The 27,560-nt window shown below is 41.3% G+C and overlaps 1 protein-coding gene across 2 annotated transcripts in view; it reads left to right on the plus strand.

Moving 5' to 3' along the window:
- Window positions 1-2,167: 2,167 nt before the first annotated feature.
- The window catches only part of nusap1 (nucleolar and spindle associated protein 1), a 33,271-nt gene continuing 7,878 nt past the window's right edge, over window positions 2,168-27,560 (plus strand). Inside the window, exons 1-8 of one of the 2 annotated variants that reach the window (XM_043698330.2) lie at window positions 2,168-2,364; window positions 14,370-14,435; window positions 15,204-15,365; window positions 15,468-15,663; window positions 18,979-19,098; window positions 23,869-23,975; window positions 26,597-26,790; window positions 27,136-27,302. In XM_043698330.2, the coding sequence (XP_043554265.2) occupies window positions 2,290-2,364; window positions 14,370-14,435; window positions 15,204-15,365; window positions 15,468-15,663; window positions 18,979-19,098; window positions 23,869-23,975; window positions 26,597-26,790; window positions 27,136-27,302 (1,087 nt within the window). In that variant the 5' untranslated portion in view covers window positions 2,168-2,289. The remainder of the gene's footprint in view (window positions 2,365-14,369; window positions 14,436-15,203; window positions 15,366-15,467; window positions 15,664-18,978; window positions 19,099-23,868; window positions 23,976-26,596; window positions 26,791-27,135; window positions 27,303-27,560) is intronic. The other variant, XM_087990168.1, reaches the window with a different exon arrangement.

Below are 27,560 nucleotides of genomic sequence, written 5' to 3' on the forward strand. Positions count from 1 at the left end.
ATGGAGATTGGTGGGGTGGTAGGTGAGGACCAGTGGGGTTCTGTCCTGGTGGCGGTTGGAGGGGCGGGGCTCAAGGGCGGAGGAGCGGGAAGTGGAGGAGATGCGGTGGAGATGCGTTGCACTCTGGGTTAACTCAGTTGTCAATTCACTAATGAACTCCAGTGGGGTATACAGCTGGTTGCATTATGTCTTCTCACACAAGTCTTGCTGATTCTCGCAATTTGAACTTTCTTTGAAACTTTTGAAAGCAGCGACAAAACATTTCTGCCAATCCAGTTTAATCGCAGTATAATCTTACTGGTCGTGCAAAACAAATTTGTTATGGCAACATAACTAATCCTGATGAATTTTGTCTTCTGTTTGGGTCTCCTCATGTGTAGGGAGGCCTATGAAAACTTCCAATGGTTCTTCTTTCAACCATCTGTTCAGAAATGGAATGTTTTTTGATATGTTATTCCATTACTGCTTGTTCTGATGTAGCTCCTTCAGTATTTGAAGAGGATTTGGGTCAATAGATATAGTCATGCTCACGAATGAGAATTCTTGATTATGAAGTACATATACATTCTCTACTAACAGCTTAATGATGCAGAGTTGCTTGTAACATACCATTAAGCTTAAGTGCTTTAACTTCTGGATTAACTTGGTTCCATTGCTGCATGCTGTATTCTTTTAGTCCTAAGGACTAAAGCACAGTATCTGATAATATAGTGACAAATCCCTCATCAAGTTTAAAAGTTGTAAAATGCCCATTGACCTAAATATGCTTCTGCCCGAAGTCTAGGTGATCACCAATTTCCCTCAGAGTACCTTTGACCCATTTTGTTTCTTTTCCTTTGCATATTTTTGATTTTTTTCTCTTTTATGCTTAGTAGCAGCATTTTTTTTGGCTCTGGAGGACTTACTCTTGTGTCAGTCAATCTCTCCTGTCTTCCACCCTATCTCACTTTTTTTTGTCCTTGTGCAACTTATCTGTTTCTCAAAGTCTCTACATGTTTACTTCTTTCCAGTTCTGATGAAGTATTAACTTGAAACATTATTTATGTTCGCTCTCTGAACTGATGCTGTTGGGCCTGCTGCAAACACTCATAACTACCCCCCCCCCCCCCCCCCCACACACATGATGAATTTGTAGTTGCAGAATTACATTTTACTTCATTCAAAAACTCTATGAATCCATATAAGATTCTGTAAATCTGTTTTTTTAGATTATAATCAGTTTGACCATTGTGGCACAGACAACCTCACACTGGGAAGCTAACACTTTCAATACATTATCTGGGCCGACATGACACCAATTGTTAAAGTTCACTTGAGAATGTAACTTTTTAAAAAGGTTTTGTGATTTACCTATGAAAGAACAGAAACCAACATGGTCATTCTAAAAAATGAGAGACTTAACAAACAATCCGGGTCTTTTTCAATATATAATTTCATCTACATCACACTGTAAACTTTTGCTATAAATTGTGTCTTACAATCTTATTCTACACAATCACCTTATGAAGGAGCAGAGCTCTGAAAGCTAGTGCTTCCAAATAAACCTGTTGCACTATGACCTGGTATTGTGTAATTTTTTTAACGCATTGCTTTTAGGCTAAATTCTCTAGTTCTATGGATCTAGCAGTAGAATGGACCTTTTCATTACGACGGAGAGGTTTCAACCTGATGGCACTGCTTCAAAACTGTGGCAATTGGATACAGTAATAGAAGCAGAAAGTGGTGCAACTACTCAAAATGTTTGGCATGGAGGAGACACGTCAGAACGTATTTCCTCTCTCTCCACGAATATTAGTTACATGACAAAAGAGCAGCGCTCCGATAGCTCGTACTTTCAAATAAACCTGTTCCACTATAATCTGACGTTACTTGATTTTTAAAAAAAATTGCCCACAAATAGTGGCAGTGCTGCTGAGTTTCTGCGGCACATCAGGTTTTCATTACAGATCGCAACCGTGTTTTGCTTTTATTCGGTTGGATACCGTGGCTGTCACTCAATGGTATCACGTGGTCCCTTCGCGCTGCTATTGAGTAGGGTGGAGAGGCGGGGCACCGTAGCCATGGTCGGTCCTATTGGGTAAGAGCGGCGTCGCTGTCGCCCCGGTCAGCCAATGGGCGGGCGGGGAGCGGAGATTCAAATCCGAGCGCTGGCGGTTAGTCACAAGCGCGAACGGCCTGAGATCTCTATTCCTCCCCCCGCAAGACCCTGAACCCAGGCAGAGAGCGAGCGTTCAGACCTCGGCTCCAGGACTAGTGCCAGTGCAGAGACCTCGGGCGCAGCCCCCGGCAATGGAACTACATGAACTCCGGTACAGCGAGCTGCAGCGGCTGGCCAAGCAGCACGGCCTCCGGGCCAATCTCAAGGTCGGTGTACGTGCTGTGTGCTCCGGGGGCATCAACATGGTGGTGTCCGTCCTCACGCCATCTGACTCCGGTGGCCATGTCCGGACCGCCAGCACCGGGACTCGGTGCAGAGCAGTTCTCAAGCTCCCTCTGCCCGTTCACCCGCCATTTCCCCGCAGATGGCAGGCACCTCACCGGGGAGGCATCGATCACCTTTATTTAAGAAGAGGTGCTCTCACTGGCGGGGTTCACCTGTCCCTTATGGGTTTGGAAACCCCAAGGATTGATGGCTGTGGAGCGTTGTGTACCGTATTATAACTAAATAAAATCCGCGATTTGTTTTTGCCTAGTTACTGGTATAAATACGTCAGTAATCTCTGAAACTGAATGAACGATGGCTAAAACGTGTTCAGTTCTGTATTCCTTTAAATCAAGAATATTGCCTACCTCCATGATGAGCAATTTCTTACGCAGTTCAGTATCGTCAAAATTGTCATTTTTATTCCCGCCTGCAGTCAGATCTAAAGTAGCCCAGCTTAATATTCCTGTACCTGGCAGACTTAACGAAACATACAATTTTTAGTTGTGTTAGAGGTGACGATTTTAGTTCACAAGAGCCACACCAGCTGGTTGCTAGAGACAGTGAGGCAGGAGGTCTGAGTTCAATACCACCTGCTATAAAGGTGTGTAATAATAATATCCCTGAAAAAGTTGAAAGAGACCCAAGGGGCAACTTTTTCCACGCAGAGGGTGGTACGTGTATGGAATGAGCTACCAGAGAAAGTGGTGGAGGCTGGTACAATTGCAACATTTAAAAGATATTTGGATGGGTATATGAATAGGACTAGATTGGGTTGGGATATCTGGTCAGCATAGACGGGTTGGACCGAAGGGTCTGTTTCCATGCTATACATCTCTATGACTCTAAATGTCCACAGTAGCTCGTGTAGGTTAGCATGACTGAAATTGAGAAAGCATCTTGAAGAAAATGTATCACAACTGTAAATAGCTAACTGTAGTGTAATGAGAATGCATTTGTTAATAATTAAACAAGGTAATAGAGTCATAGATGTACAGCACTGAAACGGACCCTTCGGTCCAACCCATCCATGCTGACCAGATATCGCAACCTAATGTGGTCCTGCTTGCCAGCACCAAGCCCGTATCCCATATTCATATACCCACCCAGGTGCCTTTTAAATGTTGCAATTGTACTAGCCTCCACCACTTCCTCTAGCAGCACATTCCATACATGTAACATCCACTGCCTGAAAAAGTTGCCCCTTAGGTCTCTTATATCTTTCCCCTCTCACCTTAAACCTATGCTCTCTAGTTCTGGACTCACCCACTCCAGGAAAGATACTTTTGCCTATTTATCCTATCCATGCCCCTCGTGATTTTATAAACCTCTATAAGGTCACTCCTCCGCCTCTGACGCTGCAGGGAAAACAGCCCCAGTGTACTCAACTTCTCTCTATAGCTCAAATCCTTCAACCTTGGAAATATCCTTGTAAGTCTTTTCTGAACCCTTTTGAGTTTCACAACATCCTATAGGTCAAACAAATAGGCAAAAACTCTAGAAAAGGAGCATGATGTGGGAAAATGTCAAGTTTGCTCTAGTGGGAAAGGATTTTAAAAAAAACGGACTACTAAGACCACAGAATTACAACTACAGAATTGAGGTTCTGAGCAATGGAGATGTTCCAATGCAAGTACTGAGGATGACAAGTCTACGAAATGATATAGATAAGTGAGTAAACAAAACTTGCCAAATTGAATACGAAGTAGGAAAATGGGAGGTTATGTAATTATAGTGGGCTTTGGTAAGACTGCATTTCATTTTGTGTGCAGTTTCAGTCTCCTTTATTTAAGAATGTAAATTTGTTGGAGGTATTTCTGAGGGTTTATTTGCTTTGATATCTGGGATGGATGGGTTGTCTTATGTTGGAAGGTTGAACAGACTTGGCTTGTTTCCATTGGAGCATAGAGTGAGGGGTGGCTTAATTGAGTATACAATAAAGATGCTTAATGGTCTTGTATTGGTGGATGTGGAAAGGATGTTTCCTCCTGAGGGTCAGGTTCTAACTAGTGGGCACTGCTTCAAAATTAATAGTGTCTTTTAGAGCAATGAGGAGGAACACTTTCTGATGGGGTTCCAAAATAGAACAACCACCTCGAGATGGTGGAGACTGAGTTACTTCTTGCTAGGCAAAAGGGAATCAAAGGTTATCGAGGTAGATGGCAGTATGGAATTTGAAACACAAACAGATCTGCTTAATAGAAAGTTGTAATACAAAAATGAGTACTCTATACTTTAGTGTGTACTTGATTTTGTTGGAAGTTACAGTGGTCAATCTTGATTGAGGGATGCAGCAGAATTGGAATGGAACAATCCAGTATAAGAGGGCAGCCTTTACAATACAGAACAGAATCCAGATGTCTAGACTACGTCTGGCTAAATAGAAGAATTCGTGAAGGATAATTTAACATGGGTTTGTATCCATGATGTCAGTCCAATCCATGGATATGATTATACTGCAAAGACCAGATCAAATTAAGTTGACTATTTAGCTGTCTAATTTATTTAAGTTGATGGTATGCCTAAGTTTAATCAAGTAATCTGCAGAGATTCTTAACTATTCAGTGAGATATTGGAGTTCTGTATTGTAGTTCAGCATAGGCAGACTTTTTATTCTGAAAATAATTGTCACTTTACTTGTGGTAAGTCAGATGATATACTGCTTTCCAAGAGCAAATGTTATAATCTAATAATTGAAGGTGAAATTATTTGCCCAAGTTAACCATAGCAGTAGTGTGTTTGTTTGGAGAACTTTGAATGTCAGAGAGTCCTAGAGATGTACAGCATTGAAACAGACCCTTCGGTCCAACCCGTCTATGCTGACCAGTTATGCCAACCCAATCTAGTCCCTCCTGCCAGCACCCGGCCCATATCCCTCCAAACCCTTCCTATTCATTTACCCATCCAAATGCCTCTTAAATGTTACAATTGTACCAGCCTCCACCACATCCTCTGGCAGCTCATTCCTTACATGTACCACACCCTCGGCGTGAAAAAGTTGCCCCTTAGGTCTCTTTTATATCTTTCCCCTCTCACCCTAAACCTATGCCCTCTAGTTCTGGACTCCCTGACCCCAGGGAAAAGACTTTGCCTATTTATCCTATCCATGCGCCTCATAATTTTGTAAACCTCTCAGGTCACCCCTCAGCCTGCGACACTCCAGGGAAAACAGCCCCATCCTGTTCAGCCTCTCCCTATAGCTCAGATCCTCCAACCCTGGCAACATCCTTGAAAGGGTTCAGAAAAGATTTACAAGTTTCACAACATCTTTCCGATAGGAAGGAGACCAGAATTGCACGCAATATTCCAACAGTGGCCTAACCAATGTCCTGTACAGCTGTAACATGACCTCCCAACTCCTGTACTCAATACTCTGATCAATAAAGGAAAGCATACCAAACGCCGCCTTCACTATCCTATCTACCTGCGACTCCACTTTCAAGGAGCTATGAACCTGCACTCCAAGGTCTCTTTGTTCAGCAACACTCCCTAGGACCTTACCATTAAGTGTATAAGTCCTGCTAAGATTTGCTTTTCCAAAATGCCGCACCTCGCATTTAGCTGAATTAAACTCCATCTGCCAGTTCTCAGCCCATTGGCCCATCTGATTAAGATCCTGTTGTAATCTGAGGTAACCCTCTTCGCTGTCCACTACACCTCCAATTTTGGTGTCATCTGCAAACTTACTAACTGTACCTCTTATGTTCTCATCCAAACCATTTATGTAAATGACAAAAAGTAGAGGGCCCAGCACCGATCCTTGTGGCACTCCACTGGTCACAGGCCTCCAGTCTGAAAAGCAACCCTCCACCACCATCCTCTGTCTTCTACCTTTGACCCAGTTCTGTATCCAAATGGCTAGTTCTCCCTGCATTCCATGAGATCTAACCTTGCTAATCAGTCTCCCATGGGGAACCTTGTCGAACGCCTTACTGAAGTCCATATAGATCACATCTACTGTTCTGCCCTCATCAATCTTCTTTGTTATTTCATCAAAAAACTCAATCAAGTTTGTGAGACATGATTTCCCACGCACAAAGCCATGTTGACTATCCCGAATTAGTCCTTGCCTTTCCAAATACATCCTGTCCCTCAGGATTCCCTCCAACAACTTGCCCACCACCGAGGTCAGGCTCACTGGTCTATAGTTCCCTAGCTTGTCCTTACCATCCTTTATTGTTTTAGCCTGGAGTAAATAACCCAGCCCTTGTCTTGTATGGTTTTATAATATGAAATCAGCACAATGCTTAAACATAACTATCTTTTTAGTTTTTAGTAATTCATTAGTAGACTTTCCCTTATAGGTTGAGTGTTGAATCATTTGGCAATAAGTAATGGTTATATAATGGACTATGCAGCATTCTGTCAACATGAGTCTATTTTCTACTAGAAAGTTAGCCAGTGGTATGGAATGTTGAGGAAACCACAGATTTTGTTTATATAGAGCCTGTTAATAAATTTAGAGCAGAAGAACTGGGTCAAGGAATGTGAAGAATGGAGTACCTAACAGTGGAGAGATAAAAGGCATAACTTTGCAGGAAAAAGTGAAAAGGAAACGGTTTGGTGTGTTTAAAGTGGAATTAGTGTTTGTCTTGTTTCCTCGGTGATAGCCATATTGTGCATGTGGATGGACTGTAGTAAACAAAAGCTGGAAAATTAGATAATGATAGAGATGTTCAATGATTCGTAAAGTATTTTGATGCACTGTCTAGTGGGTGAGGAAAATAGCTGAGGACACAATTCACAGTTTGACATAGTTGCGACTGTAGCATGACTTTGAGAGGTAAGAGTGGCAGCTTCATGAGGATAACTCCAACTTCAACTTCTAGTTGGATGTCAATAGACTGGTCAGTTGGGAAGATTAGTGGCAAATGTTCTTCTGTTTGGAAAAATGTGTAGTAATACACATTAGCTTCCCCATTGAGGGAAGGAATTACATGATAAATAATGGTATCCTGGAAAGTACTAAAGATTAGTACTTTGAGTGGCTCAGTGGTTAGCACTGCTGTTGCATACCATCAGGGATCCGGGTTCAATTCCAACTTCAGGTGACTGTGCAAACTCCACACAAACATTTTCCCCGTGTCTGGGTACTCCGGTTTCCCTGAACACTATAGCCAATTTAGTACTACCAATTCACCTAACCTGAACATCTTTGGACTGTTGCAGGAAACCGGAGCATCCGCAGGAAGCCCATGCAGACACACAATGTGCAAACTCCACACAGACAGTAGCTCGAGCCTGGAATCAAACCCAGGTCCTTGGTGCTGTGAGGCAGCAGTGCTAACCACTGAACCACTGTGGGGACTATAATAGTGGCGATGTTCGCCAAGCTGTGAATATGGTTTGCAGAAGTTTCATCCCCTTTCTAGGTGATGTCCTTAGTGCAGTGGAGCTTCCTGTAAAGCACTGCTGTTTGGAATTTATTTGTTTTCATTCCGACTGCATCTGGTTGCCGGTTCTAATTGTTCATTGCAGTGATTGGTATTTTGGGTCTCGGTCAGTGTGTTTATTGATGAAATCTGTGGATGAGTGCTAAGCTTCTAGGCATTCTCTGGCTGTGCTCTGTTTGGCTTGACCTATTATTGTTGTGTTGTCCCATTTGTTGTCGAATTTGTGGTCATTATTATCTGTGCCAGCAACTGAAAGCAGCAGGAAAGAAACCAAAAATTCCAACTGACACAGTACAGTAGCCCTTCACAGCACTGAGGATGTCGCCTAGAAAATGGACAAAATGTTTGAAAGCAAATTCACAGCTCAGCAAACATACCCACAACAATGTCAACTGGCACCCGAGCTACAAATCTTTACACAAACATTGGTCTTTGTGATTATGTTGGTTGCTTCCCTGAGACAGTGGAAAGTATAGATGGAGTCAATGGATGAGAGGCTGATTTGTGTGATTTGGACTGGGCTCTATTCACAACTCTCTGTAGTTTATTTGTCTTGGGAAGAGCAGTTGCACAGCATGCTGTGATGCATCTGGAAAGGATCCATTCTATAGAGCATCTATAAATATTTGTAATACTCTTTATGGACATGCCAAATTTCCTTAGCCTTCTGAGAATGTACAGGTGTTGCTATGCTTTCTTGACTGATGTGTCAACGTGGATGGACCAATACGAATTGGTGATGGTCATATCCACAGATCCCATGTGAAGCTGATCACAGATCTTAAAAAAAACTTGCGTGGTTAGTGATTTACAAGCCATTTGAAGAAATTGAAATCAAGATACATTTCTTTTATGGCAAGGTTTTCTTTAATCAACCTATTTAGATGTATGATGACATACCTCTGTGGCTGTCACATTCTGAAGTTGAACATGGAACTGGACTTTCTAGCTAAGAGATGGTGATACTACCTACCACTCCCTCAGCCACTCTCTTGTGGAGAGTTTATTGATATGCTCAGTCTTACCCCTCTCAATGCCCCAGTGGTACAGATGTTCCCCATGTTGTGTGTGCTCAGAATTAAGAGCCACCTTCTTTCATTAATGTCAAACATGATGTGATTAACCACACATTAACAGTGAGCATAGTTCTTGATGAGTATTTATGCTTCCTTTGTGAAAGTAAGCATTGTATACAATATTGGATGGGATAGTATGTCCTGCTATAATTTACAGGGAAAGTGATAAAAGCTATTATTAAATGACAAATGTGAAGCTAACTGGCCTATTATTTCCTGAATTCTGTCTTCCTTTTTTCAGGAAAGCAATAAAACTTGCTATTTTACAATCTAATAAGATCTTTCCTGAATCAAATTAACGACCTCTCTCAACTTTAAAGTGAGGTCCATTAGAATCTGTGAACTTGTTTCTTTTAATATATCACTTATTTGTGTAGTTATATCCATTTTCTTGGCATTTGTGGGGAGTTTTTAAGTCAATTTTTCCTTGGAATTTTTCTTTCTCATTGGCACATTCTGTGGATTCTGAGATATACCCTTAAATGTCCAGCACTTTATCTCTATTTATCTATCCCTTAACCTAAATTCAGTTTACATTAGCTTATTTTTCATGACTTAATTGCCATTTTATTAAAGTTGAAAATCTCGTCTAAAATTCAATGTTTGACAAGGTTTTAGCAAAGAACCAAATTCAGTGTTGCTGTTCATGATACGCATCCACAATTTTCGACTTGCATGTGAGGCACAGACAATTAAGATGTTTGCAGATTATATGAAATTTGGGTAATGGTTGATTTTCAGAACAATACCACCAGTGAGATTGGTGGAAATGTGTCAGATGGAATTTGATCTTCAGAAATGAGGTAATTCAATTAGGAAGCTAGTAACAAGCTATGCAAATATAAATGGTAGAAAGCTAAGAAATATGAGGGACCTTGGAGTAAATACTATCAATGTCATAAATGACATTGAAGATAAATATTCCCTTAACATCTTCAACCTGTTTGTGCTCTTAAACATAGTTAATCAACTTATCCTTTTTTCTTTGCCTTTTGACAGTCCACCTAATTGTAGACAAATCACCTGCAATTGTTCTGCCTCTCCTCTTTAGCTATTATATCCAGTGATGACAAGATTCAATCCATGGCCCCCTCTTATTTCCTATTCACGTGTTTCTCCTCTGGCATCATCTGAATGCGAAGTACTAATTTTATCATACTCAGAAGCACCCAGTTCTACCTCTCTATCAACTAGATATCTCTTGACTCCAACTTTTGAGAATTATCAAACTTAATAGTTCTGGATGAGCTGAAATTTCCTCTAAATATTGGAAGGACTGAAACCCTTGTTTTCTACTCTGTCTAAACTTCTTCCCAAGCTACTGACTCCATCCTTCTTCTAGACAACAGTCTGAGTTTAAACCAGTCTGTTTTGCAACCTTGGTGTTACCTTTTGATCCTAGGATGAGTTTCTGACCCCTTGTTCATGCAGTTTAGACCACCAACATCCATCTCTGTAATGTCATCTGTTTCACCTAATCTACGCAGAAAACTTTCATGCATGGTTTAGTTATCTCTAGACTTTATTCTTCCAACACTTTCCTGACCTGGCCTCTGACATGCCTAATTTTTAAGTTTTAATTTTTGAGGTCATGTGAAATTCTGCTGCCCATGCCTAAGATGCCCAAGTCTTGTCCTGTTTTCCCCCATCACCCCTGTACTCGCTGACCTATGTTGGCTCCTGATCAAGCAACCTCTCAATTCTAAAGTTGTCATCCTGATTTATAAATCTCATTATGACCTTGTCCCTGTCATTTCTTTAATTGGTCTATCTTTTAAATTCGTGTCTTTTGTGCATCTACAATTTTAACTATTCTCTTTGGTGGCTGCTCTTCCAATTGCTCGAGACCTAAATTCTGGAACCTATTTCCCCCTATACTTATTTGCCTTTTTTTTTTACAAAGTCCTTCTAAGACCAAACTCAAAATCTTGGTCAAGGAGGTAAGTTTTAGTCACCTGACCCAACGTTCCTTTGTATAGCTCATACTTTGTTTCATAATGCCTCTGTGAAGTGTCTTGATGTTTCATTACATAGAACATAGAACAATACAGCACAGAACGGGCCCTTCGGCCCACGATGTTGTGCCGAACTTCTAACCTAGATTAAGTACCCATCCATGTACCTATCCAAATGCCGCTTAAAGGTCGCCAATGATTCCGACTCTACCACTCCCACGGGCAGCGCATTCCATGCCCCCACCACTCTCTGGGTAAAGAACCCACCCCTGACATCTCCCCTATACCTTCCACCCTTCACCTTAAATTTATGTCCCCTTGTAACACTCTGTTGTACCCGGGGAAAAAGTTTCTGACTGTCTACTCTATCTATTCCTCTGATCATCTTATAAACCTCTATCAAGACACCCCTCATCCTTCGCCATTCCAACGAGAAAAGGCCGAGAACTCTCAACCTATCCTCGTATGACTTCCTCTCCATTCCAGGCGACATCCTGGTAAATCTTCTCTGCACCCTCTCCAAAGCTTCCACATCTTTCCTAAAGTGAGGCGACCAGAACTGCACACAGTACTCCAACTGTGGCCTAACCAAAGTCCTGTACAGCTGCAACATCACTTCACGACTCTTGAATTCAATCCCTCTGCTAATGAACGATAATACTCCATAGGCCTTCTTACAAACTCTATCCACCTGAGTGGCAACCTTCAAAGATCTATGTACATAGACCCCAAGATCCCTCTGTTCCTCCACCTGACTAAGAACCCTACCATTAACCTTGTATTCCGCATTCTTATTTGTTCTTCCAAAATGGACAACCTCACACTTGGCAGGGTTGAACTCCATCTGCCACTCCTCAGCCCAGCTCTGCATCATATCTAAGTCCCTCTGCAGCCGACAACAGCCCTCCTCACTGTCCACAACTCCACCTATCTTCGTATCATCTGCAAATTTACTGACCCACCCTTCGACTCCCTCATCTAAGTCATTAATAAAAATTACAAACAGCAGAGGACCCAGAACTGATCCCTGCGGAACTCCACTTGTAACTGGGCTCCAGGCTGAATATTTACCATCTACCACCACTCTCTGCCTTCGACCGGTTAGCCAGTTTTCTATCCAATTGGCCAAATTTCCCTCTATCCCATGCCTCCTGACTTTCCGCATAAGCCTACCATGGGGAACCTTATCAAATGCCTTACTAAAATCCATGTACACTACATCCACTGCTCTACCCTCATCCACATGCTTGGTCACCTCCTCGAAGAATTCAATAAGACTTGTAAGGCAAGACCTACCCTTCACAAATCCGTGCTGGCTGTCCCTAATCAAGCAGTGTCTTTCCAGATACTCATAAATCCTATCCCTCAGTACCCTTTCCATTACTTTGCCTACCACAGAAGTAAGACTAACAGGCCTGTAATTCCCGGGGTTATCCCTATTCCCTTTTTTGAACAGGGGCACAACATTCGCTACTCTCCAGTCCCCTGGTACCACCCCCGTTGCCAGTGAAGACGAGAAGATCATTGCCAACGGTACTGCAATTTCCTCTCTTGCTTCCCACATAATCCTCGGATATATCCCGTCAGGTCCGGGGACTTGTCTATCCTCAAGTTGTTCAAAATGTCCAACACATCTTCCTTCCTAACAGGTATCTCTTCTAGCTTACCAGTCCATTTCACACTCTCCTCTTCTACAATACAGTCCCTCTCGTTCGTAAATACTGAAGAGAAGTACTTGTTCAAGACCTCTCCTATCTCTTCCGACTCAATACACAGTCTCCCACTACTGTCCTTGATCGGACCTACCCTCGTTCTCGTCATTCTCAGGTTTCTCACATACGCATAAAATGCCTTGGGGTTATCCTTGATCCTATCCGCCAACGATTTTTCATGCCCTCTCTTAGCTCTCCTAATCCCTTTCTTCAGGTCCCTTCTGGCTATCCTGTATCCCTCCACTGCTCTGTCTGAATCCTGTTTCCTCAACCTTATGTAAGCCTCCTTCTTCCTCTTTACCAGACATTCAACCTCTCTCGTCAACCAAGGCTCCCTCACACGACCATTTCTTTCCTGCCTGATAGGTACATACATATCATGGACACGTCGTATCTGCTCTTTGAAAAAGTTCCACATTTCCACCACATCCTTCCCTGACAGCCTATGCTCCCAACGTATGCTCCTCAAATCCTGCCTTACAGCATCGTAATTTCCCTTCCCCCAATTATAAAATCTACCTTGTTGTGCGCACCTATCTCTCTCCAAAACCAAGGTGAAAGTCACAGAATTGTGGTCACCGTCACCAAAATGTTCACCCACTAACAAGCCCACCACTTGTCCCGGTTCATTACCGAGTACCAAATCCAATATGGCCTCCCCTCTGGTTGGACAATCTACATACTGCGTTAGAAAAGCTTCCTGGACACACTGCACAAACACCGCCCCATCCAATCTACTTGATCTAAAGAGCTTCCAATCAATATTTGGGAAGTTGAAGTCGCCCATGACTACGACCCTGTGGCTTCTGCACCTTTCCAAAATCTGTTTCCCAATCTGTTTCTCCACATCTCTGCTGCTATTGGGGGGCCTATAGTAAACACCCAACAAGGTGACTGCACCTATCCTATTTCTGACTTCAGCCCATACTACCTCCAGAGGCAGATCCCCCTCAAACTTCCCTTCTGCAGCCGTTATACCATTTCTAATTAGCAATGCCACCCCCCCTCCTTTTTTCCCACCCTCCCTAATCTTACTGAAACACCTGTAACCAGGAACCTTCAACAGCCATTCCTGTCCCTCTTCTATCCACGTTTCCGTGATGGCCACAACATCGTAGTCCCAGGTACCGATCCACGCCTTAAGTTCACCCACCTTATTTCTGATACTCCTTGCGTTGAAGTATACGCACTTGAACCCATCTCTGTGTCCGCAAGTAGTCCCTGTCAGTGCTACCTTCTCCACAGCCTCCCTACAGTCTTGGGCATCCTGACACACAGCTAGCTTACTTGCTGGACTACAAGTCCGGATCCCATCCCCCTGCCAAATTAGTTTAAACCCCCCCGAAGAGTGCTAGCAAACCTACCCCCCGTACAGTACAGTACAGATGGTAAGTTTGCTAGGCGTATCTTTTGGTGCAGATGTCCCTGCAGAACCCCTGGGTTTCAGTACTTGCTGGCCAAGGAACTTGTGTTCACAGTGCAGCTCAACAAGTTGGTATTGAAGTTGTAACTTCCAACATACTGCAATGGCAGAGTGGGTGAAATTCCTGGTCAATCACATGAAGGAAGGAAATTTGCAGCCTCTGACACCTCTATCCATAACTTGGCCACAACATGCAAAAGTGAATTGTTAGACTCAAATGATGTTGAAGCTTTAAGTTATGTTTCTTATGTTTTAAGTTTGTTTGTAATTTGGTCAAAGGAGCTTTATGTGAACAGTACAAATGATTGCTGTTTTCATAAAAATGATATCATCTCCTAAAGTTGAATAATTTCTCTGTTCACTTTTACTCTTTGTTTTTCTAATACAGGCAGAAAAATTACTGAAAAATTTGCAAGAATTCTTCCAAGAGCAGAAGGATGGTCCTGCTTTGAAGGTTTGCATGTGAAAATTAATCTTTAAAACATTTGAGAATAATTCATATTTGTATGGTAACTTAAAACTCCTGAATTCCTTGGGGCATTTGTATCAAACAAAACTTGACAGTTAAGTTAATTGGGGAGGCCCAGAGAAATATGACCAAAAGCTTTGGGCAAACAGGAAGTTTTAAGTTGGAGGGAATTGGAGAGATTTAGATAAGGAATTCCATAATTTACAGCTGCCATTATGCTGTGATGAAAATTGGGGATGTGCAAGAGGACAGCATAGAAAGAAGTGGCTTAAATTTTATTCTTATTCAGTGCTATTTCTGATACCAACTTGGAGGAATAGATTTGAAGGACTGAATGGCTACCTCCAAGTTATACTACTTGTTTACCTGCAGGCACTGCTTAATGAGTATCCATATTTTGTTATTTGTGCTTATCTTGAATGTGAGATTGATATGAATCCTTAAACTTGCCATCTAGGTGCTGCTTCTGGATAATAGTATTTTTTGTGTTCCAAACTGTAAGATCTGGCTTACAAAACTGACAAGAGGATAATATTTCATGGTGGGTGGGGAGTGAAAGGAGATCCATTGACTTTAATAGCATTTAGCCTGAGGAGAGGTTGCACATGGTTGTTGGCATTAATGAATAGGATGTGAGACTTGCCATATTTGAATGCAGTGATGCAGCAGAAGGAGCTTTATTTGCATGGAAGCAGAATTATTATAAATGTTAATTGATGTTGCTGAAGCATATTCAAGGTCTTTGTTTTTCAGGCTGCTATAGAAGAGAATACGTGTAATACAGTTAATGTGGAAAAGTGGGAAGACTCTAATGTGACCAAACGACGGGGCAAAGAAAGATTGCCAAATGACAATCAAAATGAATCACTTCATTCACAAATTTTTACAGCTTCTGAAAATGAACAGCCTTCAATGGTATGACACTTCTCACTAATTTACTACTTACTCTGTCCAACATGAAATTTTACCTATTATGAAATAGTTAAATACTACTTCACGATGAAATACTTGTTTCAGGAACCTTCCCCTCGTTTGGAAAAGTGCCAAAGCACAGAAGGTTCTGATTTAAAGAGGAGGCAAAAAAAACGACATGTTGAATTTGAGGATTCTATAGAAAAGGATGAAATTACAGGAAATGCGGCTGATGAAAGTGCTCCTGTCACCCAGTGCTCACTTCATGTATCAAATGAGAAAGTAACTGATACATCCAAAGGTAGTGTCAGGCAATTATTTAACTTTCTTTGCATACACACTCCAAATGGCTCTCTCGGGATATAATTAATGTTGGAGTGGATTGCAGTCAACGCTTTTGCCAATGCGTTATTTAAATTGAATTTACTGGAATCTGAATTTTTTTAATGTACAGTTCAGAATATTTGACAGTCAGTCCTAACAAAGTAAGTAGAAATATTTAACATTTCACTTTTTTATTTTATGCAGATGGATACACTTTGTCATTATATATTTTCAAGGAAGTTCCCAATTGAAAAAACTTCCAAAATGGCCTCAGTTCAATTTTGTCCTAAGTGAGTTAATCCCCTCTGGCTAAAGACAGAGGATAAGGAATTAGCTGTTGATTCCTTGTGGGAGTTTTTCGTATGATAGCTAATTGCCTTTAATTGAACATTAAATGACTTTGTGCAGAGTGCGTGAGAGAGTGGGAAGTAATGGACAAGTCCAGAGGGCAGTGCCGAGTTGGAGGCTTGGGACTGGGATAATGTTGGGGGTTAGGGAAATGAGGATGCTGTTGAAATCCACATTTGTCTCATTTCCCTACATTGTGGAAACAGGCTCTTTGGCCTCAACCAGTCCACACTAACCCTCCGAAGAGTCACCCACCCAGACCCATTTCCCTCTGGCTAACTGATTGTGGGAGGAAACCGGAGCACCCGGAGGAAACCCACGCAGACATGGGGACAATGTGCAAACTCCATACAGTCACCTGAGGCTGGAATCGAACCTTGGGCCCTGGTGCTGTGAGGCAGCAGTGCTAACCACTTGAGACACCGTGTCGCCGGATGCCGCCTTGCAGATCATTTCAGAGAACATCTTTGGGACACACCAACCCCATTCTGACCCCCCAATGACTGAACACTTCAACCCCACCTCCCACTCTGTCGAGGACATGCAGTTCCTGGGCTGCCTCCACCGCCAAACTGCCTGAAGGAGGAACACCTCATATTCTGCCTTGGGACCCTGCAACCACACGGGATAAATGTGGATTTCAACAGCGTCCTCATTACCCCCCCCCCCCCCAAACATTATCCCAGTCCCAAGGCTCCAACTCAGCACTGCCCTCTGGACCCATCCATCACCCGTCCGACTTATCACTTTCTCCCTTGCCTTCATCCACCTATCACATTCCCAGCTTCCTTCCCCCACTCTCCCAACCCCAACCCCCTCCCATTTATTTCTCAGCCCCAACCAACAAGCTTCATTCCTGATGAAGGGCTTATGCCCGAAACGTCGATTCTCCTGCTCCTCGAATGCTGCCTGACCTTGCTGTGCTTTTCCAGCACTGTACTTTCGACTTTGTACAGTGCCTATCTTTCATTCCAAATTTGAGGGGAGTGGCACAATGCTGGTTGAGCACACTTTTTCATTCAGGAGGTTAGTTTTACAGTTGGATTCTTTTCCCTACTTCTCTCTCCACTTATCTAGACTGGGGACTTTTGCCTGATGTATTCTGGCTTGCCTGCGCCAATGGTGGGGTTCTTCTGTGACCAACTAGTTCTAGCCTGAAATTCCAATCTGGAGTATTCTGACTTGGAGAAGATCAGTTTTTGTTTCTTGTTTGCACAGCAGGTCAGCAAACAGTGATGTAACAAGCAGTGTAGCCTCATGTTAAGATGTCTTGTTCTATATCCATGTGTTTTGTGAATAATGAGGTTAGGCTTTGCTGAAATAGTTTGTCAGAAAGTAAGGCAGAGGAGGAAAATATGACATTTCTTTTGGGACCGGTTTGATCAAATTCAAGCAATTTGCTTGTTTGTTTGAGTTTAAATTTGTGAAGTTAGAGCTTGAGGAAATGATAACATTCGTATAGTTTTTTTTAAAATAACTGAGTGCTGTTAGCTACTGAAGTGAGAATAATTGAAATGTACTGTTGTTTTTCTATTCATTCATTGGGTGAGAATGTCACTGGCAAAACCAGCATTTGTTTTTGTTTCTTATGGATCTGGGAAAAGTGCAAGTAAGGCATCTTCTTGAACCGTTGCTCCATGTAATGTAGATATACCCACTGCATTAACTGATGGAGGGAATGCATGTTGAAAGTGATGAGCAGGTAGTAATTGAGCAGGGACCTTTTTTCCCTGGATGATCTTGAATTTTTCAAGTGTTATTGGAGTCACATTCATCCAGGCAAGTAGTGAGTATTTCTAAACAGAGGGGAGGCCATTGAAGCAGTTGGGGCTCGGACACACTCCTGAGGCATTCCTAGATTCGTATGATAACCCCCAACAACCTCAGTTTATGCTGGTATGATTTCAGTCGAGAGTGTGGCGCTGGAAAAGCACAGCAGGTCAGGCAGCATCTGAGGAGCAGGAGAATCAACATTCTAGGCAAAAGCCCTTCGTAAGGAATTTCCACCACCAGGAACACCCAAGTGGCCAGTGACGATCAGTGCTCTTCTGATCAAAGGGCAATGCTGCGTGATCAAATAATGGAGGCAAGAGTAGGGATTAAATGAAAATAGAGTTGGAGGGGCAAATAATACACTCTGCTCCCTGTGGTGCCCACCACTCCCTGAACAACTTAAGGGTGTTGGTGGACACCGCATGCTCCTTCTCCCGAGACACCCGGGCATGAAAATAACACCAGAAGTGGGGCAAACAATTGGCCCTAATGACCCCCTCCACTGCCTGCTGCCTGGACCTGTTTATGTCCAGTTTGGCTGAGGTGCCTGTGTTGTAGCTGTATTGAAGAAGGGCTTATGCCCGAAACGTCGATTCTCCTGCTCCTTGGATGCTGCCTGACGTACTGCGCTTTTCCAGCAACACATTTTTCAGCCTTGTAGCTGTATTGAAACAACATTTGCTAGAGGCATGGCAATTTCTGGAGCACAGATGTTCAGTACCATTGCCAAAAATGTTGTCAAGGTTCTCGTTGCCTTTGCAGTATCCAGTGTCTTCAACCAATTGATTCATTCCATTGTATAACATGAAGACTGGAGTTTGTGATGCTGGGGATCCTTGGAAGGAGACTGAGGTAGAGCACCTGTTCTGCACCTCTGGCTGAAGATGATTGCATATGTTTCAGCCTTCTCTTGGTTACTAATGTGCTGGGTATCCCCACCATTTTGAGGATAGGAATACTTATGAAGGCTACTGTTCCTGTTAGTTGTTGAATTGTCCACCATTCATGACAGGATGTAAGAAGATTGCAGAGCTTGGATCTGACCCATTGGTTATGGATTACCTTAACTTTGTCTATAGTATTCTGCTTACCATGTTTGACATGCAAGCGGTGCTGAATTGTAGCTTCACTGTCTGATGAATTGTTTATTATTGATGCTGTGTTTCTTTAGGTACAGGAACTGCTACCCAATCAAAGACTGGCAAAATTCCATGTTTAATTCGAGCGACTGGGAAACCTGGTCTCAAATCTCCTGCAGTTGGGAAAACTGCACTAAATCATGTGACTCCTGGTAAGCAAGTATTGTAATCAAGATGGTAGCAGAAAGTGAGGACTGCAGATGCTGGAGATCAGAGCTGAAAATGTGTTGCTGGAAAAGCGCAGCAGGTCAGGCAGCATCCAAGGAGCAGGAGAATCGACGTTTTGGGCTCATGCTCGAAACGTCGATTCTCCTGCTCCTTGGATGCTGCCTGACCTGCGCTTTTCCAGCAACACATTTTCAGCTCTAATCAAGATGGTAGTTTGATATTGGGGCATTGCCACTCTGTCCTACATTTGTCTTGCTATGTTGTGCCTAAGATTATCATATTATATCAAATCCATGATGGGATAATGGAACTACTTGTCGCTGACATTAAACTTGAAGCATTCCTCCGGTCGGAGCAAATCCGTTAGCTTGCTGTCTCTCCATGGATGCTGCCTGACCTGCTGTGATTTCCAGCATTTTTTTTTCAGTACTGATTTCCCCAGGCACTTGTGCTGTAACATCTCTTTGCCTTTATATCCAATATCTTTTCGTAAACTGTGTGTATGAATTCCATACATGTGACAGTCTACCTGTAATATGGTATTTTTATACATATCTGTTTTTACTGAATAAGCTACTAAGCTAATGAAGTAGAACTGGGAGGCATGTACAACATTTCAGGCAAGAAGATAAAGAAGCCATTGGTTATGATAACCTTGTTGTCACACTTGACTCCAAGATGAGCAAGAAGGTCACCTTTGTTCCATTACTAAAAGTATTTATTTCTAATTCCCATAACCTTTGATTCTTCCTCGGCTCTTTTTATTTTAAACCCCTCATTATTCCTTCAGACTTGACAATTCCAATGCATACCTGACTAGTCTGCAACATACTACTATTCATAAGATGCAGATCATCTGCTGCATGTATCGCAGCTTCACCAACTATTGTCAATTATGACTTGGTAAATTAGGTAATAATTAATCAGCGTAACAGGTTATACTTCCCAATCCAGCTATAGATAATGGAACATGCAAAAGCCCAGACTGCATTCATAAAAGGACTTCTCAACTCTGACAATTACTTTAAACTTTTGTTTCTTTGGAATTCTGTATCTGCTCTGGCTTTTTGAATCCTGGGTAAAGACAATATTCTTGTTGGATCTGTTTTCTCTCTATTACAAGGAAAAATGGTTTCAACTTCCTTTTACAGATATTTTCTAATCAACCTATTTTTATGACCCAGGTGGGACTGACCTCTAGCCTTAGATGTAGGGATATTAGCGCTTCACCACCCTCCTTTCTTATAACCTAAGTAGTTTGTTAATCTCCTTTTATGTACATTTAAACGAATTAACAAGTTACCAAAGCACATAATTGATTTTCCACTTGACTCTGAGGATATCTCATTTGTTCCCAGTGTATTCTAGCCATAAGATTTTCCCTCTAGAATATCTTATCAATCTATACCAGCTCTAATCAGACTTATTCAGCTTCATACAGTTAAAAACGAGTGTTCAGTCCAAGGCTACAAGAGTTCAGTTGAGCTATGGAGTTTGCATGCATGGTTTGTTTTTTTATATAAAGCATAATTTTACAGCATTGTCACTCACTGACCTACATTGTCTTCCAATCAAGCAACACTTTGAATTTAAAAACTTAATTCTTGTTTTCCAAACCACTACTTGGTTCCACTCCTCCCAACCTCTAATGCTCCATCATACCGTCCTCTGATATCTGCACTCTAGTAATTCTAACTTTTGAGGATCCTGTGTTTTAACTACTCCGCCATTCAGTTACCTAGGTTGAAGTTCTGGATTTCCCTCCCTACACCATTTTTGCTTTCATCTTTTTTTTGGGCACTCCTCAAAAACCTATCTCTGACCAAGTATTTGGTCACCTCCCCTATTATTTCCTTATGTGCCTTGATGTGCAAATAGTTTGGATGGAGCAGATTTTGTCAGGTGTGTCCAAGAAGGATTCCTGATTCAATATGTAGATTTCGGGGGCCATATTGGATTTGGTGCTTGGCAAGTGTCAGATCTGTCTGTGGAAGAGCATTTTGGTGATAGTGGTCACAACTCCCTGGCCTTGTCCATAGTCATGGAGAGGGATAGGATCAGATGGTATGGGAAAGTATTTAATTGTGGGAGAGGGAATTACAATGTTATTAGACAGGAACTGTGAAACACAAATTGGGAACAGATATTCTCAGGGAAACGCATGACAGAAATGTGGAGGTTGTTTAGGGAACACTTGCTGCGAGTGCTGGACAGGTTTGTCCCACTAAAGTAAGGAAAGGATGGTAGGGTGAAGGAATCTTGAATGACAAGAGATGTGGAACATCTAGTCAAGAGGAAGAAGGAAGCTTACTTAAGTTTGAGGAAGCAAGGATCAGACAGGGCTCTAGAAAGTTACAAGGTAGCCAGGAAGGAATTGAAAAATGGACTTAGGAGTGCTAGAAGGAGGCATGAAAAAGCTTTGGCGGGTAGTATTAAGGAAAACCCTAAGGTGTTCTACGCTTATGTGAGGAACAAGAGGATGGCCAGAGTGAGAGTAGGGCCGATCAGGGGTAGTAGAGGGAGCACATGGCTGGAGTCTGAGGCGGTAGGGGAGATCCTTAATGAATACATTGCTTCAATATTTACTAGTGAGAGGGACCTTGCTGTTTGTGAGTAGAACGTGAAATGAGCTGATATGCTTGAACAGGTTGATGTTAAGAAGGAGGATGTGCTGTAAATTTTGAAAAACATAAGGATGGAAAAGGCCACTGGGCCAGATGGGGGTATACTCAAGATTACTATGGGAAGCGAGGAAAGAAATTCCTGCCTCTTTGACAATGATCTTCGCATCCTCTCTGTCCACTGAAATAGTACCAGGTGATTGGAGGGTGGCAAATGTTATTTCTTTGTTCAAGAAAGGGAATGAGGATAACCCTGGCAATTACAGAACAGTCAGTATTATGTCAAATTATTTGAGAAGATTCTGAGAGACAGGATTTCTGATTATTTGGAAAGCATAGTTTGATTGGAGATAGTCAACTTGGCTTTGCGAGGGGTAGGTCATACCTCACAAGTCTGATGGAATTCTTTTGAGAATGTGACAAAATACATTGAAGGTAGAGCAGCGGATGTGGTGTACATGGATTGTATCAAGATGTCTGATAAGGTTTCTCATGGTAGGCTCATTTAGAAAGTAAGGAAGTGTGGGACACAGGGAATTTGACTGTCTGGATACAGAATTGGCTGGCTATAGAGGATGGTAGTAGATGGAAAGTATTCAGCCTAGAGCTCAGTGACCTGTGGTGTTGCATGGGTATCTATTCTGGGACCTCTGCTCTTTGTGATATTTATAAATTACTTGGATGAGGAAGTGGAAAGGTGGTTTAGTAAGTTTGCCAATGACATGAGGTTGGTGGAGTTGTGGATAATGTGGAGGGCTGTTGCAGGCTGCAACAGGACATTGACAGGATGCAGAGCTGGGCTGAGAAGTGGCAGATGGAGTTCCATCTGGAAAGGTATGAAGTGATTCCTTTTTGGAAGGTTAAATCTGAATGCAGAATACAGGGTTAAAGGCAGGATTCTTAGCACTGGAGGAACAGAGAGGGATCTTGGGGTCCATGTCCATAGGTCCTTCCAAGTTGCCACCCAAGTTGATAGGGTATTTAAGAAACATATGGTATGTTGGCTTTCATTAGCAGAGGGATTGAGTTTTAAGAGCTGTGAGATTATGCTGCAACTCTATAAAGCACCGATTAGACCACATGTGGAATATTGTGTTCGGTTCTGTTCGCCTCATTATTGGAAGGATGTGGAAGCTTTAAAGAGGGTGCAGAGGAGATTTACCAGTACGCTGCCTGGACTGGAGGCTTGTCTTCTGAGGGAGCTAGGGCTTTTTTCATTGGAGCGAAGAAGGGTGAGAGGTAACTTAATAGATGTGTACACGATGATGAGAGGCATAGTGGATAGCCAGTGGAAATGGATATCACAAGGGGGTGTAATTTTAAGGTGATTGGAGGAAAGTTTAGGGGAAATGTCCAAGGTAGGTTCTTTATACAGAGAGTAGTGGATGCGTGCCAGCAGTGGTAGTAGAGTCTGATATACTGTAGACATTTAGGTGACTCTTGGTTAGACACATGGATTATAGTAAAATGAAGGGTATGTAGGTTCGTTTGATAAAGGGTTGGCACAACATCGAGGGCCGAAGGGCTTGTACTGTGCTGTACCGTTCCGTCATGTTGTGTTTATAATGTCTATTTTAGCTAACTTCAGGAGCTAAAATGACACCGAAATGGTATGGCAAACATCAAAAGTCATTCAACACAAACATCAGCTGCTGGCGAATGTCCGTTTTGACAGCATCTACGGGGAGCACACAGAGTTAACATTTTTGAATCACCGGATTTGAAACATTAATTGTTTTTGTTTCAAATCTCCAGTTCTTTAGTGGTCAATTTTAGTGCCTAATGAAATGCCAATCTTATTTCCATAAATGGGAGTTAAACAGAGCAATCAGTTTAAGATTAGAAGCTAGAATCTCTCAAAGTGTAAACTAAACATATAGAAATTGAAAATTATTCTGAAAGTCAGTTCAGATTCTTTTTTTTAAAAAAAAGACCATGTTTAAAGAAGTAAGAATAGATTAGGATAACACAGTGGACATGGGTATGAATAAACATCCAAAATCCCTTTGGTAAGGTACCACAAAGAAGTTAATGATATTGTGTAATGTGGAATTCTTTGGTTCATGTTTTGGTAATGTTCTGATATTTAGAATTGAGATCCATGTGTTAATACAGCATTTGATATCTCTCTAGACTGGAAAAAGATTCACCAAGCTCGTTTCAACAAGATGGAGTCAATTGACTTGTACATTGAACGAAAAAGGAAACGCTTTGAAAAGTTTGGTAACTCTATCAAGCAGGTGAGGGCAAGTCAAAAATTACATAGACGGTATCCTTTGACATCTTTAGTTGTAATACTTATAAAGGAAGGTACAACAGTTTGCCTATATGAGGGGTAATGCCCGTGACACCAGCTTTGAACCTGCCCACACTCTGGGTCTACCAAGCACAAGCTGTTTCTGGTAGTAGGAAATTATATGAAGCATATGCTAAAGTTCTGATGTGTGCATTCAGCAGGTGAGTGACTGTGCCCATGTATTTTAAAATGAATTCCAAAAAGAGTGTGCCATTACTCTTGAGTGTCACTCATGCAGAAGAGTTTTCTGGAGATATTGCTTTTTCCTCATAGTTTTTCATATTTTTATTTCAATTTTAGTTTAGATGCCTGAGTATACTTGTTGCATGATATCTAGCCAGGTAGACCAGAAGTACCAGTTTCCCTTCATGCTAATTGCAATGTTAACTGCTTTCACCAAGACTGTCAGATGGTATCAATTATACCATGCAGTTACAGCTCCTGTTGCTGACGTGTACAATAGCCCTGGTGTGAAAGGAGCTTGTACATATTGGATATTTGGGTTTGATTGTGCAATGTCTTCTGGGCAAGTAATGTACTAATGTTATCAGAAATCAGACATTCAAGAAAGTAGCTTTGTTTTTTGTCTGTGGTATTTTTATTTTTTTCCTTTTTTGTCTGGGATTTCAATGTACTATTTTCCGCAACACTTCAGTAGAAATGATTATGGTTGCCTAATGTAAATGGGATTATTGCAAGTCTTTAGAGCATTTCTACCTTCCAAATCTGTTCTCCTGCAGAGATGAGTTCACAGCCGACTTCACTGCTCACTCCTTATTTTCATTTCCCCCTCATATTATTGTAAGTCGTAGAATGGTTAAACACAAATGGGCACCATTTGGCCTGTTATGTTTGTGTCAGCTCTCTGCAAGTGTAACTCACTAAATTCCAACCCTCTGCCTTTCCCTCAGAGCCATGTAAATATTCCCTCCTCGTAATTGTTTAATTATCTTTTGAAAGTCTTGATTTTTCTAGAAAACTGATTCAATATTTTTCAGTATATACTTTACATTCACCTATTCCTTCAATTCTGTTCTTCCAATGTGAAACATTTCAGATGTTTTAAAATTGTCAAGTTATAAATGTTAATTTTGATACTCCTATTTCTTTGATTTCTAATTAGAGTTAGATGTTATAGAGAATTAAGTTCACACATCTTGTCATCTAAGGAGTCTCGTGGGTCAGTAATGTTGATGCTAGCTGCCCACTGAAGCTCTTGATTGCTTTTCATTTTTTTTTCTTTTGTTGCTTTTGCCCCATTCCTGAATGGATAAGTCACCCCAGCCTGAATGTGATGCAGCTGGGAGAAGGACCTTCTCAAACAATAAACCAGAAGAAAATTTACACTTTTTTTAGAAAACAAAGTGGATTACGAAAGGCAAAGCACTATCTCCATTTCATAAAATAGATGGTGGTTAATTATTGTGCAGTGTTTATGCTCAAGTGTTTATTTTGAATGCACTGCCTGATAGGATGTAGAAACAGATAGTTTTCAATATCTTCCAAAATTGAATTGGATAGATATTTCCAGTATTGCAAAGGAATGGGGCTGGATTACTCCTCCATTATCAGATGGGTTAGCACTATTCTGACATTTGTACTCCATGCACCTTTTTCCAAGCCACTAATATCTTTACTATAAAATAACCCAAAGCTCCATGCACACAATATTAAACACTTAATATTTACAAGTTCCTCTACTTTTTTTAAAATCCAACAGCTTTTATGTAGAATCCTGAACTGCACTTGCACCTCTGGAATTTCCAATTTCTACTGCAATTGATCACTTTCCTTCCATTAAAATCCATTAAATGCATGGCTAGATTCCCTATTTGTACCGTAATTAATCCATGCTTTTGACAAAATTTTGTACTCTTAGCAAATGTTGAATTTTCATCTAAACAATTAATGCAATTAAGAATAACAGTTGTATAGCAGTTGACCTGGTAAAAGGTATTAATGCAGAATTGAATTAATTTATTTTAATAGTTTGCTGTTTTCCAAAGTATGTTAGATTGTTCTGATTTTTCTGTGATAGTTAAATGTTAGTTAAAAAGTTCCTTTTGAGTGTCTGAAATAAAGCTGCTCAGAAGGATTATTAAACTGAAAATTTAGTTAATTAAATCCCTCTACTAAATATATCAATTAAAGATGCTATATAGCTTTCATTAAAAAAAAACTACACTTAACATAATTTCATTAGACCCATGAAAGTTGCTGAAAAACCTGCTAGCAGATGTAAAGGTTCAGATGCGTCATTTAGTTAAACTTGAATTCCACGATTTGATGATTTATCATCTGTGACTGGCTGATTTACTTTACTGAAGTAAATGGAAGACGTACAACTCTGTAGTACCACCTTCTACCTCATTCCTTGCATGTTAGAACATTGTCTCCAGTGTCCAGTCTTCAACTCTGATTAATTCTGTAGGCAGGAACTGAATCGTTTTGATTCAAAACTTATATCTGGTGCTGGTTTAATTGGGGTGCAGCTTTGTGTTTTCATATAACCGTTTTTTTTTTATATAAGCTTTGTAAAGTTGATGTCACTTTTTCTTTTTTAAGCAGTCGGTGAATGAACCAAAAAATATGAAGAACATACCCAATTTCTTTAGCCCGGTACATCAGACATCAAAAAATGACCAATTTTCGACGCCTGCCAACCAGCGTAAATCACCACGTAACTCTGCTGCAGTAACTTTAAATGAAAAATCAGCCTTTAAACCGTCTGTTTACTCTGTCACCAAAATGAATGTCAGGTAATGTTGTCAACTACAATAAGATCCAGAAAATGGTTTTTGCTGAGTAAATTCTTATGATCTTAAAGCCATTTGAGTATCTTGGTACAATATTCAGAGGCAATTAATAACGTACCTGTCTAAACATACATAGTAAATGTATTAATTGGAAGTTGATCTAGCATTAGGCTGGAGGTGCATTCTCAAAATAAGATGGTGTTTTTGACTTTAATGCTCCTTCACTATATTTTTTCTCTATTTCTTGCTCATTGCTATTTTCCTTTGATACATTTTTCTCAATCTCCTACACTCTCAGTTGTGTTTTCAGTTAGTGTGTAGATCGTAAATATTCATTATGGCACATAGATTTCCAGATGCTGCCAAGAACACTGATAAACATGGAACGATGAAGACTCCAATTAGGAAGCTTAACCCAGGCAGTGAAGTGAAAAATGTCAGACCATCTGGACCTGAGGAACCTATATGCCAGAAGCAAACCCACATCAACGCTTGTAACCCTGCTGAAACGAAAGGTACTGCTTCCATAGTGTCAAAGTGTTCTAGTTCCTTTATTTTTGCATGCTTTCTTGAAGAACCAATTAGATACGTTGGCTAGATGGCCAGTATGTGAATTAGTTTTGTCAGCAGCATATGGTTTGATCCCTGCTCTGGCTAAGGTAGATTCAGGATCTGCGTCCTCTCTCCAGCTTTAATTAAAAAAAAAAAGGCATTTTGCTGTGTTTCGGTAAATAATTGCCAAAGAGCTGACTTTGGGAAGAGAACTCAAGAAG

This window comes from Chiloscyllium plagiosum, unplaced genomic scaffold, assembly GCF_037043375.1.
Source record: "Chiloscyllium plagiosum isolate Xiang-an unplaced genomic scaffold, Cpla_swu_hap1 HiC_scaffold_8, whole genome shotgun sequence".
Taxonomy (NCBI): Eukaryota; Metazoa; Chordata; class Chondrichthyes; order Orectolobiformes; family Hemiscylliidae; genus Chiloscyllium; species Chiloscyllium plagiosum.